We start from the raw sequence: 17,949 nt of genomic DNA on the forward strand, positions 1-17,949 counted from the left end.
AGGGGGTGGGGGATAAAAATCGGGACTGTCCCTATAAAATCAGGACATCTGGTCACCCTAGCACACCCCCAGGGAGTGGCGGGGACCCACACACGTGAAACGGAGCTCATTAATAACCGATCAACAGCATATATGATGCAATGTACATAATATATAATTTTATTTTTTATATAGTTATGGAAAGTAAATAATACATGGAAGAAATGAAAGGCTTTTTTTTCCATTATTTTTTTTGTTAGTCATCCCTGCCGGGGCCCCGCCAAAAATGTTCGAATTGGGCCCCGCCCTTCCTAAAACCGGCGCTGGTCACTACTATGCTATTTTACAGACGTGGAAACCGAGGCACAGAGAAGCAAATCAGCCAAGATCCACATGGCTAGTGGAACCCCAGAGTCAGCATACATCTACCCTGCAAACACCACCCTGCAGTAGCGAGGCTCGGAGCCTGGGTTTACAGACTCAAGCTCATGGGGTTAACGTAAGAACATAACATAAGAACAATGCCAGGTGCCAGAGGGAATGGACAGAACAGGTAATCATCAAGTGATCCATCCCTTGTTGCCATTCCCAGCTTCTGGCAAACAGAGGCTAGGGACACCATCCCTGCCCATCCTGGCTAGTAGCCATTGATGGACCTATCCTCCATGAATTTATCTAGTTCTTTTTTAATCCTGTTATAGTCTTGGCCTTCACAACCTCCTCTGGCAGAGTTCCACAGGTTGACTGTGCGTTGGGAGAAGAAGACTTCCTTATGTTTGTTTTAAACCAGCTGCCTCTTAATTTCATTTGGTGACCCCTAGTTCTTGTGTTATGAGAAGGAGTAAATAACACATCCATATTTACTTTCTCCACATCAGTCATTTTTGTTGTGCTTTTCTGTACCCTTTCCAAATCCAATATATCTTTTTCAAGATAGGGTGATCAGACCTGTGCGTAGTCTTCAAGGTGTGGGCGTAGCATGGATTAGGGTGACCAGATGTCCCAATTTTATAGGGACAGTCCTGATATTTGGGGCTTTGCCTTATATAGGCTCCTATTACCCCCCCCACACACACCCTGTCCCGATTTTTCACACTTGCTGTTTGGTCACCCTAGCATGGATTTATATAGAGGCAATATGATATTTTCTGTTTTATTATTTATCCCTTTCTTAATGATTCAACAACATTCTGTTTGCTTTTTTGACTGCTGCTGCACATTGAGTGGATGTTTTCAGAATGACTCCAGGATCTCTTTCTTGAGTGGTAACAGCTAATTTAGACTCCATCATTTTACGTGTATATTGTTGGGATTATTTTTCCAATGTGCATCACTCTGCATTTATCAACATTGAATTTCATCTGCCATTTTGGTGCCCCATCACCCAGTTTTGTGAGATCCCTTTGTAGCTCTTCGCAGTCTGCTTTGGACTTACCTATCTTGAGTAGTTTTGTATCATCTGAAAATGTTGCCACCTCACTGTTTACTCCTTTTTTCAGATCATTTATCAATATGTTGAATAGGACTGGTCCCAGTACAGACCCCTAAGGGACACCACTATTTACCTCTCTCCATTCTGAAAACTGACCATTTATTCCTACCCTTTGTTTCCCGTCTTTTAACCAGTTACTGATCCATGAGAGAACCTTCCTTCTTATCCCTTGACACCTTACTTTGTTTAAGAGCCTTTGAGAGGGACCTTGTCAAGGGCTTTCTGAAAATCTAAGTACACTATGTCCACTTGATCCCCCTTGTCCACATGCTTCTTGACCCCCTCAAAGAATTCTAGTAGATTGGTGAGGCATGATTTCCCTTTACAAAAAACATGTTGGCTCTTGCCCCTCAAATCGTGTTCAGTTACGTGTCTGATAATTCTCTTCAACCACTTTGCCCAGTAGTGAAGTCAGGCTTACCTGCCTGTAATTGCCAGGATCTCCTCTAGAGCCTTTTTTAACACGAGCCGTGTAAACATTCCCACTCAGGCTGGCGCCTGGGGTCTGACAACTCCCTCCGGCCAGGTTTCAGAGCCCAAACAGTAACCTCTACCCACTATTTTCAGCGCCAAGTGTGAGTCCCAGTCTGTAGACCCAGGCTCTGATTGTTGCCGCTCTGTTTTTGCAGTGTAGCTGTACCCTCAATTCCCAGCCCTGGGTCTTAAACACTTTCCCCCACCCCTTTCCAGAGAAATGAGGTGAAAGCTGGCTAGCCAGGGCCCCAGGCAGGGCGAGCAGGGTGTGTTCGAAGTTCCACCCCTGTTTCCTACAGCCATTGCTGGAGAGCACCCTGTCACTTGGCCACTCACAAGGTAGGGCTCATGAGCTCTGGAGGGGGTACTGCTGCATGTATGGGCTTTTGAGGGAGGGGGGGATACAGGGGAACTATTTGAGCACGCCCCAAATCCCATGGCAGTAAGCCCTGAAATGAGAGGAATTCAGCTATGGTGAGCCGTGCACCAAGGAGTCCCGGGGGGTCTCCTGGGAGTTGGAATTGGAAAAGCCAGACCAGTCTGTTCCGTCCTCAGGAGACTGGGACATGGATTGATATCATAATGGTGATGTGCCCAGATCCTGCACAAACTCTGGCTAAGATCCGAAAGCAGGCCTGCACCGACTTTACAAGGTCAAAGAATAGTTTGCACCTAAATTCAGAGATTTTAAGGTGAGAAGGGACTGCTGTGAGCATCTAGTGAGTCTGCTTGTCCGCCTGCATAACACAGGCCAGAGAACTTCCCTGCACATGGTTTGCTCACACCCAGCTTACCAAGCGATCCAGAACACCCTGTATCAGTGACTGTCCTCAGTGTTATTTACCCCTCCCCCGGTTCTGATGTCATCTGCACCGACATTATTACACCTTCCTCCCAAGGAGCCCAAAGCATGTTACAAGTATGAATCAGTCCTCTGGTGAGGCCGGTCAGCACTGTTACCAACATTTTACAGACAAGGAAACTGAGGCACAGGGAGGGGACAGGACTTGCCCACTGTCACATGGTGAGGAAATGCTAGCATTGGAAATAGACTCCAGGGCTCCTGATCTATCCGCTGGAGTCCAGACACACCGTCCCTGCCCCTCGGCTCACCCTCTGGCACTCCCTTCCAGCGCGGGGAACGGAATTCTCCAAGCTCCCTGCTCTAGCCACAGCCTGAGCTCCGGAGTCTCTGTTTCGTTGGCAAGAGCTGGAGATAATAATGCCACCAAGTGCAGAACTCAGAACAGCTTCACACCCTTCCCTGTGCCTGCTGAGCAGGCTAGTCCCAGAGCCCTGTGTCCAGACCTCTCCAGGTCTCCCCTCCTCCACTCCCCTCACAGGGGGCATTTGTCTCCTCCCAAGAGTCTGTTACTTGTTTGATATCTTAGATGGCGTTTTCCGCTAAATTTAACCCAAAGTGCTGCACTTTGCCTGCAGTGAGCTTTGTCGGGGGCTAGATCTACTGGTCTTGGGCTAAGCCACAATCTTTTGGGCTACTCATGGCCTTTGGCACCCCCTGGGCTCCCTGAGCTAGGCACTGGCAGAGGGAGGCAGGGTGCATGGGCTTTGAGGGCAGCACTGTCCCAGGACTGGGGAACCCCCCTCCCTCCACACTGTCCTTGGTGAGAGAACCCCCCGCCCCTCTATACAGTCTGGTGAGGGGGGCTGGTATCGGTGCTCTGGGGTCCCCTTCACACGGGCCTGTCCAGTGTGTACTGGCAGGAGCTGGGGCTCGCGGCTGGGCTTGGCAGGACCTCGAGGCCAAGGGGCTGGGGCTGCTTTGCCCAGAGTCTCAGCCCTGCCAGGCTTGCATTGCAGGAGTCCCTGTACATATAAGGCGAAGCTTCGGGTCCGTAGGTGGGGGCGGGAGACCTGGCGGGGCCGGCCAGGTTGTTGAAGTTCTCCAGGGCCGGGACCCTGGGCATGGAGGCTGTTGCCACCCCTGGGAACATGGCTTGTTGGGAGAAGGAATTGAGATCCACAGTATTGAAGAGCTGGAAGCTTTTGCCGGGGAGGGAGCTGGCCTGGAAGCCCTTGGGGGCCCAGCTGTTGTAGGAGTAGCTGCGGTAGAGGTCTTCATACGGGCCCCTGGGCAGACCGTTCAGCTGGGGGCCAAAGCCCCCCTTGCACAGCTCGGTCTGCAGGTGCCGCTCCTTCTTCCGCCACTTGGCTCTGCGGTTCTTAAACCAGACCTTCAGAGAGAGAGAGCGGGGAGGGGAGAAAAGCCTGCTTTGAGCTCAATGGCGCAGCAGCCAGCATTGCAGCTAATCAACCTGCCTCCCACTTCTCAGCAGCTTGTGCCATCCCTGTCTCAGCCAGGAGAGACTCACGGGCATCCCCAGCTGGGGACCGTTTGGTGGGGCTCAGCCCAGCTGCTAGCAGGTGACACACATCCCTCAAAGCACCCCCCATCCCCAGTTGGCAGAGGGGCCAGGGACTGAATGACCCCTGGATGCTGAAGCCGCCCCCCCCCCTCGTCTCCGGTACAAGCCTGGGGCTTGCCTGGGCATTGCAGACATGGTCCCTGCTTGGTGACTAAGGCTCTAGGGATGCCAAGCTGGCATCTTCGCAGCACTACGTGGCCCCATGCAACCTGGTACCAACTTCCTGAGCTGCACCTGCCCACACCAGGTCTGAATCTGGCCCAAACAGCAGCCCTAGTCGCCCCAGCACCTGGAATGACCCTGGCAATTTTGTCTCCCTCTGTGATTAATTCCTGTGCCCCAGTACGGGGGCCTGTCCCGACCCCACAGACTCACTCAGCCCTGTGATGAGCTTTTGCCGGTCTCTGCCAGTGCAAGCCCTCCAAGCTGCAGACAGGGCAGGGAAAGCCCAAGCTCTGTGGCACCAGAGGCACTACGGCAGCATGGCAGGAGTCAAAGGGCTGCCCCTACATTCCACTCGAGCCCCAGGAGACGTGGATAGGAATTGCTTATTGACTTGACAGGAGTTGCAATGCTGAGAGACGTCCTCTTCCCACCGTTACCAGGCCTGTACAGCAAAGGGTTCCTGGCCCAGCCGTTGGCACTTGTAACATACTGGCACAGTGTGCATTGTATGCTTCTGTAGTGGATGACCTGCCAGAGGACAATGGTCTACTACTGCTACCAGCTAATGGAGTGACTCCTTCAGTGTATGAGTGGAATTCTGTGCTGCAGCGCTCCTCTGGAGGCTCTCACACAAACCCCACTCATCTGAAGGCCCCACTCTGTAAAAGCTACAGTTGGAGGGGAAGGCAGACCGCGGGCGGAGCCACTGTAGCCCGTCAGGCCTGGGGCCCACTCCAGTAGAGACTGCCCCCTAATGGAGTGTCTGAGGAGGCTCCTGCTTACCCTGATCCTGGGTTCCGCCAGGTTGGTCCAGCCTGCGATCTCCTCCCTGGTGCTCATGTCAGGGTAGCGGTTGCGCTGGAAGGTGGCCTCCAGCTCCTGCAGCTGCTGGCTGGTGAAGTGAGTCCTTTGCCTCCGCAGCTTCTTCTTGCCCAGGTTCAGTTCCTCTTCGCCACTGGAGCCGGACGACTTGTACCGCGAGTTCTCCCCATTCTCTGCTGCAGAAAGCCAGGGGGAGGAGGGGGTCAGTGGGAGAATCACCATGTGGGCCAGCCCAAAGCTAAACACAGGAGGCTCTGCAGCGTGAGCCAAGGAGCCAGGGATGCTGTCACAGACCCCAGTCCCCTAGGGATTGGCCCACGGGGGATGTGTCACGCATCCCTGGGTTCCGTTAGCGGCACTGGAGTGTCCTTCTCTGCCAAGACAGCAGGGGTCACTCAGGCCAGCACAGGCTTCGGAGAAGAGGGAGAGGCTTGTGGTTATGGAATGAGTGTGAGAGCTGGGTTGAGCCTTCTCCTGGGTCAACCTCCCGCTCCCAGAGGCTGGGATAGGCGCGCGCGCGCACACACACACACACAGATACACACACAAAGAAGTTATAGCCAGGTCTGTCAAATAATCACAGTTACCTCAAGCAATTAACACAAAACCAATTAACTAGATTAAAAACATAGTTGCGATTAATCGCGGTTTTCATCGCACTGTTAAACAATAATAGGACTCCAATTGAAATGGATTATTAATATTTTTGGATATTTTTCTACATTTTCAAATATATTGATTTCAGTTACAACACAGGATGCAAAGTGTACAGTGCTCACTTTATATTAATTATAAATATTTGCACAGTAAAAAAAGAACCAGTATTTTTCAATTCACCTCATGCAAGTACTGTAGTGTAATCTCTTTATCGTGAACCTGCAACTTACAAATGTAGAATTATTATTTTTTTACATAGCTGCACTCAAAAACAAAACAACTTAAAACTTTAGAGCCTGCAAGTCCACTCAGTCCTACTTCTTGTTCAGCCAATCACTAAGACAAACTAGTTTGTTTACATTTTTGGGAGATAATGCTGCCCACTTCTTATTTACAGTGTCACCTGAAAGTCAGAACAGGCCTTCGCATGGCACTGTTATAGCCCTTGTTGCAAGGTATTTACGAGCCAGATATGCTAAACATTTGTATGCCCTGTCATGCTTCGACCCCCATTCCAGAGGACGGGCTTCTATGCTGAATTGGAATTGATGTTCTATTATTGTTTAACAGCACGATTAAAACTGCGATTAACTGTGACTGTTTTTTTAAGTTAGCAATTAATTGGGATTCCTTTTTAAAATCGTTTGACAGTCCTAGTTATAACCACAACCCCGTGGCCAGCTCTCTAACGCACAGAGGACACAGGGCAGGAGGGCTTGGAAGCCAGCAGCTTCGAAATCAGGCACTGGAGGGATGGAAGACTCGTATCAAAAAGAAGATTGAGAGGTGACTTGATTACAGTGTATATGTAGATGGGGGGAAATACCAGGCACTAAAAGGCTCTTTCGTCGAGCTGAGAAAGGCAGAGCAAGACCCAATGGGTGGAAGCTGAAGCCAGACACATTCCAATTAGAAAAGGCACCAATTGTTAACAGTGAGGGGGAGTGAACTCCAGCTCCTATGGAAGCCTGGCTGCCTTTCTGCAAGATGCGTCAGTCAAACACATGTCATTGGGCTGAGTGTAGGGGTACCAGGGCGACGTTCTCTGGCCTGTGCTATATGGGAGCACACTGGATGATTTAATGGTCCCTTTGTAGCACGCTTCACCCTGGCACTGGCACCTGCTGCAGCAGTGATGCAGCAGCACCAGCGTGCTGTCCTGGGGAGAGAAATGGCCAGTGAGGGCAGCTCGAGCTGAAGAGGGGGCAAAGAATCAAGCTGGTGAGCTAATGGATGAACCAGAGTGTGGATTGGAGGTGAGGTGATCAAATAAAAGATGACCAGGAGACTAGAGTAGGGCCTGGGAAGTGAGACGGAGGAAAGAAGGAAAATAGGAAAAGTTTCAGGTCAGGAGAAGTGGAAAAAACCAGACCGGGGCATGTGAGCAAACACGGTTAGAGAAAGGAAGTAGAAGGAAATAAAATCTACAGATGCACCAGAAAGAGTATCCAGGAAAAACCCTGAAACTGGTGAAAAAGGAAATTGATCAAAAAGCTGTTAGATATAAACAGGTCCTAAAACCAGTCAAAGAGATGCCCACCCACAGAGGACCTAAGTCTGTGAACAGAGAGAATGACCGTTTGAACAGCTACTGACAGACCAAAGGTGCCTAGTGGACAAACGAGCGCGCACTAGATGACAAAGCCCTGCTCATGGATGAACTCACTGCAAAGAGGTACAACCCCAGGACCCTCGAATCTAAGGAGCACGTCAAGGCGAAGAGAAACAAAGAGCAGGACGGCAAGAGTGGCGCTGGAGCTACAGCCCAGGAGAGGAAAAGCTGGTTCTTCTCTGAAGTGATACTGTCTATTCTGTTGAGTAATCTCTTGTTCTTGTTAGTAACAGTGTGTTTGGCACTAGCTGCTCAGTGTGTACACGCTCACAAAGGTTACTGAGTTGGTAACCTAGAGTTTATTATTTTATGTAGTAAGTCGTTGGGAATGTTCTACATTATTTATCCTCCTGGTACAATTTGGGGGTTTTCCCTTATAAAGTTCGAAAACTTTAAAATCACCCCTTTTGTCTTGGTTTGCCTCTGCCTCGCCTCCCCGTTAGCACAGCCGAACCTAGCTGGGTCACTGCACCTGCTGGCCTTAAATGCTATTAATCTAGACAGAGAGGGAGATTCCCAGCCAATAGAATGGATGGATCTAGCTTTGCAGGGAGTTTCTCCAACTCTCAACCTACAGGCTTCCCCACATGCTCCACAGACTGATCATTTCCTTCCCCCAGGATGAGGGTGGTTTGTAGCCATTGAGCGGCCCTTCTCCGGCTGAGTGACAGGGCAGGTGAGCCAGCAGTCCTGCAGGCAGGATGCCCACATGTGCAAAGGCTCCTAGTGTAGTGGAATGCTAAACTGTGTTATACTGTTCAACCACTAGGTGGCAATGTGTGTAAAAGACCTCATTTAAATGAACCTCAGATGTGTCTGGCAAAGCATTAAAGGATCTTATGATGAACACATGTGGTGTGTACAAGCGAGCTCTGTAGCCAGTCCGTATCTGGTACAGGACTATGACATGGTGTCAGGAGTAAACTAAGAACAGAAATAGCAGGAAAACAGCAACAAAGGTTGCAAACAGAAGGAACAAAGCAACAAAGGTTGCAGGATCTCATCAGCATGCCTTCAACACCCCTCTTCAATGCCCCCAAGAACATCAGCTTCAACAAACCTTCAGAAGGGACAGACTGGAAACAATATTTTGCAAGATTTAGCATTGCTATTCAACTCCACAAAGAAACTGTATATAGAGGTATCATCTTTAATATATGCTATGGGGAAGCAGGCAGAGCCTATCTTTAAATGGTTTGACTTTACTGAAGACACAAGTCACAAAGATGACTGTGAAAGGGTTCTGGCTATGTTTGATGCATAATTTATACCTCAGATAAATGGGGTTTGTGAAAGCACATGTTTTCACCAGAGAATTCAAGAATGAGGGGGAAATGTTGAATGTTTTATAAGAGCTCTGCATACATTGGCTGAAAACTGTGATTCTGGGAATGCAAAACATGAAAATATTGGTGACAGGCTGGGTATTGCGTTAACAGATAAAAACCTTTCACAGCAGTTACAGTTGAAGAAAGTTTTAATCCTACATACAGCTATGCAGGTAGCAAAGCAGTCAGAATTAGTCAAACAGAACAAAGGGCAGGAGCAACTTGGAAAATCTGAAACTAGCTGAGAAACTACAAACAGACACTTGAATGTTAAAAGTGAAGATCATAAAACCCGAGGCAAGGAGGGAGAACTTCCAGGCTAAGGGGGACCAATTCCAGTCTACATCCACAAGGTGTGGAAAAAGTCATATCCCAAGAGATAATGCATGTTCAACCAGAGGCAAACAGTGTAATAAATACATGAAACATGGACATTTTGTAGTTGTTTCCTGCGTGAAAGCAGTCAGGGCGTTGACTCATATTACAGACAATCAAGAGCCATTATTTCTGGGGTTTGTCCCTGGTAATAACATAGAGCCTGCCTGGAGAGTGAAATTGAATAATGATGGCATGACTATTGACTTTAAAACTGATTCAGGAGCTGATGTTACAGTCAGCTCCCAGAGCTGAAGTCACCTGACACAGACCTGACCAGCACCGGCGCAAACCATTAGGCGACCTAGGCGGTCGCCTAGGGCACTGCAATTTGGGGGGTGGCATCTGCGGCGGTATTTCCACAGCGGGACCTTCCACCGCCTCTGTGGGGGGGTGGCATTTCGGGGCGGGACTTTCCGCTGCCTAGGGTGGTGGAAAAGCTGGTGGCGCTCCTGGACCTGACTAGCCCTGGAGGGATTCTGAATTGCATGGGCCAGTTGATCACAGAAACAACCTACAAAGCTATGCATTCAGTGTGTCTGTGATCAAAGGACCACAGACCAATAGCCTTCTCAGCCACAGCATGGACACCATGCTGGGCCTAGTGAGAAAAGTGGAAGAACTTGACAGAGGATTTCATGATATTGGACTTTTGAAAGGAGATCCAGTACGAATCAACTTAAGAGACAACGCTGTACAGGTCTGTCACATCTTACGCGTATTTAACATGCGCGATTTCAGCTTTACGCGGTCGGCAAAAACAAAAAAAGAGAGAAAAATAACAACTTTAATACTGTACCTGTAGTGCGGGTGATTCCGCCCGCCATTACACTCAATGTAATTTTGACTATATGCGATTTTCGCTTTACGCGCTGACTGCGGAATGTAACCCCAGCGTAAGATGCGACAGACCTGTACTATCCAGTGTACAGACATCTCTACCAGAGAGACTTTGAAAGAGCCTAGCTGCAGATTCATGTGAATTCAGAGAACCAAAGGATCTTATGATGAACACAGGTGGGGTGTATAAGCAAGCTCTGTAGCCAGTCCACATCTGGTATAGGAGCATGACACTTAGGGAGGCCGGATTTTCTCGTGGGAGCAGGATCCTGGGAATCAGGATTGTAGGCCCACCTCAGCAGGCCGTGATTCAGAATTCCTGGGTTCTGTGTGCAGTTCTGCTGCTGCCTCACTCCGTGACCTCAGGCATGTCCCAGCCCTTCTCCGTGCCTCCATTTCCCCAGTTATGAAATGGCTGATAATAATCCAGCAAAGCTCAGGGCTTGGATTGTCTGTGGCGTTCTTTGTGGGATTTGTTACTCTCCCGTCCCAAATCTAGGGCTCAAATGATCCTCAAAGCAAACATGGCAGAGTTGCCCCCTGCAGAAAGGTGTCCCCCTCCCAGGAGCCTAGCAAAGGGGTGGGTTTGCTCACAATTTAGCCCAAGTTGGGGGGCTTGCAAACTATAGGGAAACTTTCAGCCCAGCCAGGACGGGGTGGAACCCTCATGATGCCCCTACCTCCCAGGCCAGTGTAGAATGAACCTATCTGTGGGCAGCTGGGAGGGCTTGAGTGCTTTGGGATCCCCAGATGAAAGGGCTGGGATGGAGATGGGCAGAGCACTGCTTGAAGTGTCCACCCAGCCCCTGCTGGGGGCCCCTTGGCCATGTCTCAGGGCAAACAGGGTGTCTTCTCTTATACCAGCCTTGCCGTCAACAGGTGCAATCCCGCTGGCTCCAGAGCGGTGACACTCCATCTCACCACGCAGGGTCTCAGCACAAGGCTGTGTTGGGCTCCCCTCTCCATGGCTCCTTTCACCCTGTGGTGCTGCAACACTTCTCCCGCACCTTGTGCAGCTGCCCCCATCTCCTGGGCTGGCTCTGCAGGGCTCAGGCCATGTCGCTGAGCAGGCATTGGGTGGTGGGTGGCAAGAGCAGGGAGGAGTGGGAAGCCAGGGGAACTCACATTAGCTTGGCACCTATGCTTTGATCAGCTAGCGAGCGGATCTCCCACCACCATCCGGGCTGGCGAGAGCACTGGTACTTGGCATTGCAAAGGGCAGCATCTTTGCTAGGGTTGTTCAGAGGAGTGACCCTACAGAGTTGCTTGCCTGTGTCCAAGGGGCTGCGGTAGGGCTTATCGGCAGCAGGAGGCCTAGCCAGGTATCCTCAGGGAGAATTACAATGAGGGACAGGGCCCAAGAGAAAGAAGAAAAGGGAGAGGGGGGCGGCATCGGCCTGTTTGTTGGCTTGTCCCAAGGGACTTGCCTCTGGAGTTTCTAACAATTAGTGTTACTGGTCCCAGTTCTGAAACGTTCACTCCAGCCAACCAGTCATTGACTCCAGGAGAGGATTCTACACAAAGGGAGATGTCAGGATTGTGCCAATTAACAATACAGTCTCTGTTAATACCCAGCTGGTTCCAGGCTCCATTTCTAGGGTGTGGTCCTGCTTACCCGTACCACCAAGGAGAACACATGTTACCACCGGTAACCCCCACAGGTGGAGCCGCTCCCAGTTGGTGTAACAGTCTCTGAGAAGATCTACCAGGATCGGGCTGTGCCCCAAGGACCTCTGGATGCCAATGGGCACAGGAGTACATGGCAGGACAAGTATCAGGGGGTAGCCGTGTTAGTCTGTATCCACAAAAACAACGAGGAGTCCGGCGGCACCTTAAAGACTAACAGATTTATTTGGGCATAAGCTTTTGTGGTTAAAAACCCACTTCTTCAGATGCAAAGCTTATGCCCAAATAAATCTGTTAGTCTTTAAGGTGCCGCCGGACTCCTCATTGTTTTTAGGGAGGGACAGGGATCCCTAGGTTCACCAAAAGAATGACATGTAAGGTCTCCACGGAAAGCCTGCGTCACGCCGGTCATCATCCTCACTGCAGGATGTACGTACGGATGTTGTGTAAGGAGTTATGGATATACCTGAAAATTGTGTTCTTCAAATCTGTGACTAGGGACTGGTCACCAGAAAGATGTAAAGCAGGTTTTCTGTCAGGCAAGAAATGTTTCTCTATCCGTCTGTTCACATGTAAATCCAGTGTTGTGTGGCTCAGAACTGGCCTCCTTTGGCAGTCTACGCTGGGGCTAATGAAGGCTTGTGCAATTTGCAAAGAAAGATTTAAGGAAAAAGTGAACCAGCAGAGGAGAGTCCAATTGAGAAGGACAATGAACATTTGAGGATATCATTGTGTGTACCTTTCATCTGGGAGGACAAGCTTGTCTTATGAAGGGGGATCTCAGACAAAGTGGTTGAAAATGCTGGGGAAAGGACTTGGGGTAAACTATCCTGTAGGAGTCAGGGGAATGTCTTGTTAGTTAAGATTAGGCCCTAGGAAGCATGTGATGATTTTGTGTTCTATGTTTCCCACATTCTTACTCACAACCACTTGAATCTCTGCTCTTTGCTAATACATTTATTTGTGGTTTCACTAAACCTGGCTTTTGGTGCTGTATGTTAAGCAGATTTGGGGTCCTGAGCTGAGTCTTGCAAGCTGGGGTGTGCTGTTCCTTTGGGAAGAGTGGATCTGAGAGTTCTGCAGTGGCTCAGGGCCTGGGCACTTTGGAGAGATGCTCAAGGGACTCGGGGTTTGTGATGTGTCTACTGTTACCTGTACAGAGAGCGGGAGGCCTGGGAGGCTGTACTTGTGCTGCTGGAGGCTGATGGGGACAGGCGCTGAACCTGACGTCTGCTCACAGCTGGTGAGGAGACTCCTATTAGGAGTGTGTTGCTATCTGCAGCACCAAAGTAAAAGGGCCAGACTACAACACCAGCTTGGAAATGGATTGTGATGCTTAAATATGAGGTGGTGTCATATGTATGCATACACATTACACCCTTATACACTGCACATAGATACCATGTCCATATATATTATCTGGGAGTGCCCCGAAGGCTTAATCATAAAACTACATTCCTCAATCAAAGTCCCAGACCTAACATTCTCAGGCCTACCATAAGGGACTAAAAACAATTGGAAAATAAAATCTGTCCACCAGTCGTAAGAGGGAATGTGCAGACTGAGGCTGGGTCTACACTACCCGCCTGAATCGGCGGGTAGAAATCGACCTCCCGGGGATAGATTTATCGCGTCCCATTGGGACGCGACAATCGATCCCCGAATCGACGCTCTTACTCCACCAGCGGAGGTGGGAGTAAGTGCCGTCGACGGGAAGCCGCAGAGGTCGATTTTGCCGCCGTCCTCACAGCGAGGTAAGTCGGCTGCGATACGTCGAATTCAGCTACGCTATTCACGTAGCTGAATTTGCGTATCTTAAATCGACTCCCCCCTGTAGTGTAGATGTAGCCTAAGAGACAGATGGGGCATGCACATGTGGATGGTAAAGTAAGGTGACCACATAACAGGGTTTAGCCCACTGGGTCATCTTCAGGCCATGTGTTATGCTTTTCTGGGATGATGGGCAAACATCCTCCCCATGAAAAGACAAAAGGTGGAGGAAGGGATAGCTCAGTGGTTGGAGCATTGGTCTGCTAAACCCAGGTTTGTGAGTTCAATCCTTGAGGGGGCCATTTAGAGATCTGGAGCAAAAGTCTGTCTGGGGATTGGTCCTGCTTTGAGCAGGGGGTCGGACTAGATGACCTCCTGAGGTCCCTTCCAACCCTGATATTCTATGATTCTATGAAATATAGTAGAAAGAGAGCCTGAGACATGAGGTCTTGTATCAGAGGCCCAGTGTGAGGCCTGAACTAAAGTAGTGGTCAAGTCCTGCTAATATAAAGCAAAGTTAGTAAAAGTCAGGCTGTGAGCAGGAGTCTGGCTCACAGAACCTGGCAAGCACAGGGCTGGCACTGCAAACACACACACGTTCCTGAGACATGCTAGGCACAGGACACTCATGCAAACACATTCCAGAAGGGTGGTACCAGAACACCCCGATACAGGGTTATGGTGTAAACACATTCCATGAAGATGATATAAGGACACACTGACCCCCTGCCCCAGGTCAGCGTGATGGATGGAGATGTTTTGATCAAACCAACATGTACAAGGTAAAGGGTGGTAACTAACCATGTCAGAGGGGCAACACGTAACTTGTTTGTGTCAGGGTATAAAAAGGAGCCTCAGAGGGAGTCTTCGGCCAGCCGAGAGGGGAATGGAAAATCCTGCCATTCACAGAGCTGTGTCCATTGCAACGAGCACACATGCACTAGTGTAACTGCAGACGTTGATCTGGGGAGCTAGGACCGTGCGTAGTTGACAACAAACCTGGCCAGGTGCCTTCACTGCAAAACCAAGTCTTGTGGTCTTATTGGGCAGTGTGTTTGGAGCCTGCTGTCTGGGCTATCTGGCCAGAGCCAGTGCAGCACGCAGAGAGAACAACAACTAACAACAGCAAGATGCCCCACAACCCTGGACACCCCGGGAAGCATCACACCACTCCTGACCCTGGGAGGAGTGGAGCCTTTTTATCTGCGTGCTGTCTGCTTGGGTTGTGATGGACTTAGAGAGGGGGGAAACGTTGTTTAAACCAGAATGAAAGCATCCCAGCAGCTGCTAAGGGAACTCTGGATGTATGCAGCACACCTGCCTTCGGGGAGGGCATCTGCAGGAAAAGCCTGCCTTTTCCAGACCTCGCTTTGAAAAGAAAAGTAAAAAATGTGCAGAGATCAGAAAAAATGTGCAGAGATCAGGGCCTTAGGGTGAACTTCCCAAGGAGTTTGTGTTCTGCTATTTCTCTATTAGAACTATTACTAATCGCTAGGACTGCTGGCTGTGTATTTTCTGCAAAATGAGCAAAAGAATGAAAACCATTTTGTTCCCAAATATGTTCCTAGATTTTTTAAAAATTCTCAGAATTAAAATGTTCCACAACGAATGTCATTTAGAAAAGGGACTCGTTTTCAGCCAGAAAGCAATGTTGAAGGAACATGTTTAAGCCGCTCTAATAATAACGCCTGGCTTTCCCGGGGGAGCGACATGAACCCTGTGCCTCTTCTCCCGACCGACTGCAGCCGGAGCACTGCTCAGCGTGGCTGGTCTCTTCACAGCCCATCACAGCAGCACCAAGACGGGGGGTTCATGCTGCACCCGCAGCCCTTGGGCTCAAAGGCAAAGTGCGGCCAGGGGGAGCCTTTGCCTTTACCATTTTGCTTGCTTGTACCAAACTGAATTTCCATTAGGGATGGGATTTTATAGGGCTGTAGGTACCCGTACAGCCCCTGATGTGGGCACAGTTATCCTGGCCTACGGTGCCGTCCCCCACCCTCCATGTAGAGGAACGAGTCTCCCAGCATAACCCCTTGCTAACAGTGCGCACTAGGAGTTGGGTGTCCTCACAGCCGTACAGATTTTGTGTCTGCACAGTCCTAACGGTGCCATTGAAATCTCAGCCTGAGGGGCCACAGCTTCAGCTGGTGTAAATGGAGGGACGCTGATTGGCCCAAGCCATGCAGCGAACCTGCAGTTTTGCAGGTTTCCTTTGCCCCCTTGCCTGCCTCATCAGTATTAAATGAAACCCAGAGGGGTCGGGCTTCTCTTGGGGTGGGGTTGGGGTTTTCGAGACGACCCGCCGGGTTCCGGCCAAGGGAAGGCAGCAGGAGCTCTGCGATGCAAACCAAACACTCCATGTTACCGGCAGGAGGGAATTCGGCCCAGCAAGGAGCGTGCTGGTGACTTGACCTCCCTGCAGGGGGGTGGGGACAAGCATTCACTGCACTGAAACATGTACGACTCCCGTCGATGTCCCCCTCCCCGCCCGCACTGCTCCTCCAGCTTGGAGACAGCACCCCCATCCCCAGGAGCTCTCTCCCAGCCCCAGTCCCCCAGCCCTGAGCACGTCCCTTGGCTCACCCTGCTGCTCCTTACCTCCACGCTCAGTGCCGGGGAGCCCCTCCGAGGGCAGCAGCGTCGACATGCTCCCCGGTCCGGGGCAGTGCCCTCACGGAACGCCCAGAGCCTGGAAGAGGAATCCAGTCCAGGAGGGCCTCAGGCGCTGAGCTGATGTGCCAGGGGGAGGGGATTAGCAGACGACTGACATGGCACGGGTGGTGTGAGCCATCCACAGGGATCCCTCCACGCCCGCCAGTTATCTGACAGACAGAGCTGCCCCTCTCCAGCAAATAAATAAACCGAGTGTCGCCAGCCACTGGCCAGAGGGATCCGGTTCCCTGACCCCACGCGCCCCCCAATGCCACGTGCGGCTTGTTAGAAGGTATCTGGCTCCCCTGGCCTGGCAATTTAGCCTGCACCCCCCCGTGCCCATTGATTTCCCAGGCGAGCCGGAGCGCCTGGGAAGGAGGCGGGATGGGGAGGTGTGTCGGGTGTCAGGGACAGCTGAGGGCGAGCGAACCAGGTGCCAATCAGGGAGGGTCTTGGCATGCTGGGGAAGTGGGACATGAGGACGGACAGCAGCTGGGAGTTGGCTCCTTGCCAGCACTCAGCCCTGTGGTGCGACGGGGCAGAAATTCACCAACAAGGGGAACGTCCCCTGCCTTTACTGCTGGTGTGGGAGCCAGGGGCACACCTCGGAGCACCCTCAAATCCCTTTGGCTGTAGTGAGAGCGGAGCGTGTCCAGCCCTGGGCAGGACCAGGCCCCTCATCTGATCTGTGCGGCTGCTGCTCCAGCCAGAAGTCAGATTTGCTCCCTCCAGCATTTACCTGCATGTGTTCTGAGACATGCATGCCAGGGACTAAGGGGCATGCAGGCCTCGCCTTGGTTTCTGTGGGCAGCTGCTTGCTTGCTGCCCTGAGGAAATAAAATCACCTGTCCTGTTACGGACAGGCCAAGGCTGACTAGCAGCTACAGCAAGGAGTTCTGGAAGACTTGCCATAAGCGCGCAGGGTTATAACAAAGGTACAGGCCAATCTGGGCTATAGAACTGCTATGCTAATACTTCATAATATACACGCTTAAACACATGGAGTACCTATACTTCGGGCAGTATTATCAGCATACTATATGTATGCTAGCCAGCGTCTATTAGCCAACACTATGTCCCTCCCCGGGGTTATCAGTCCATTTCGGGGACACCCACAGCCTGAGCACCCAGGGCAGCTTGCCCACCCCCGTAGAGCTCAGCCTGATGTCCCATGGATCTCTGCAGCAGCCCCAAGGCTGGGTCTCCTTTGAGGGATGAACAGAAACTGCCCCATTTGCTCCCAGGGATTCAGACCTGCCCCCAATCGGCCGAGATGTCACCCGGGGGTGTAGGGAGAGCTTAGATGGGGAAGATCACATGCAGACCCTCCAAATCCTACCTGCTCTGCTAGGACATCCCTTGGCACCTTGTATCATGGGCTTCCCTGCACTGCTGTTCGACATGCTATGTTCTGTCCGGCTGCTGCTCCACCCAAGAGGTGGCTACATTTCACAGATGCTGGGGGAGAGAATCTGCAAAGCGCCATGAAAACTCAGGGCAGGAGGTTCTAGGAATGGAGACATTGCAGATGATGGATTGTGGGGTCCCTGGAGGTGGAGCTCTGGGGCTCTTGATATTCATGAACAAGGCCCATTCCATTGAGGGTGAAGCAGGAAGGTTGCTTGTCCCAAAGGTGGGTTTATGGGAATAAACTGGCAAATTGCTGCTTCTCCAGCATGGACCCTCCTGGACATCCCCACATTGGCTGCAGAGAGCCCCTGGCATTCTGCAGGAGAATCCCAGCAGGTCCAGAAAGGGTCCGGTCTCTTC

The 17,949-nt window shown here is 51.0% G+C and overlaps 1 protein-coding gene across 1 annotated transcript; it reads right to left on the bottom strand.

The window, feature by feature from the left end:
- Positions 1 to 3,639: 3,639 nt before the first annotated feature.
- On the bottom strand, positions 3,640 to 16,198 carry LOC128832274 (pituitary homeobox 2-like). Its single transcript, XM_054019520.1, has 3 exons — positions 16,126 to 16,198; positions 5,281 to 5,495; positions 3,640 to 4,140 (listed from the first exon to the last, which is right to left on the bottom strand). Exons 1-3 carry the CDS (start codon positions 16,172 to 16,174, stop codon positions 3,640 to 3,642), a joined length of 765 nt encoding a protein of 254 aa, XP_053875495.1. The 5' UTR covers positions 16,175 to 16,198.
- Positions 16,199 to 17,949: the final 1,751 nt, after the last annotated feature.

Source organism: Malaclemys terrapin, chromosome 2 (genome assembly GCF_027887155.1).
Source record: "Malaclemys terrapin pileata isolate rMalTer1 chromosome 2, rMalTer1.hap1, whole genome shotgun sequence".
Lineage (NCBI taxonomy): Eukaryota > Metazoa > Chordata > Testudines > Emydidae > Malaclemys > Malaclemys terrapin.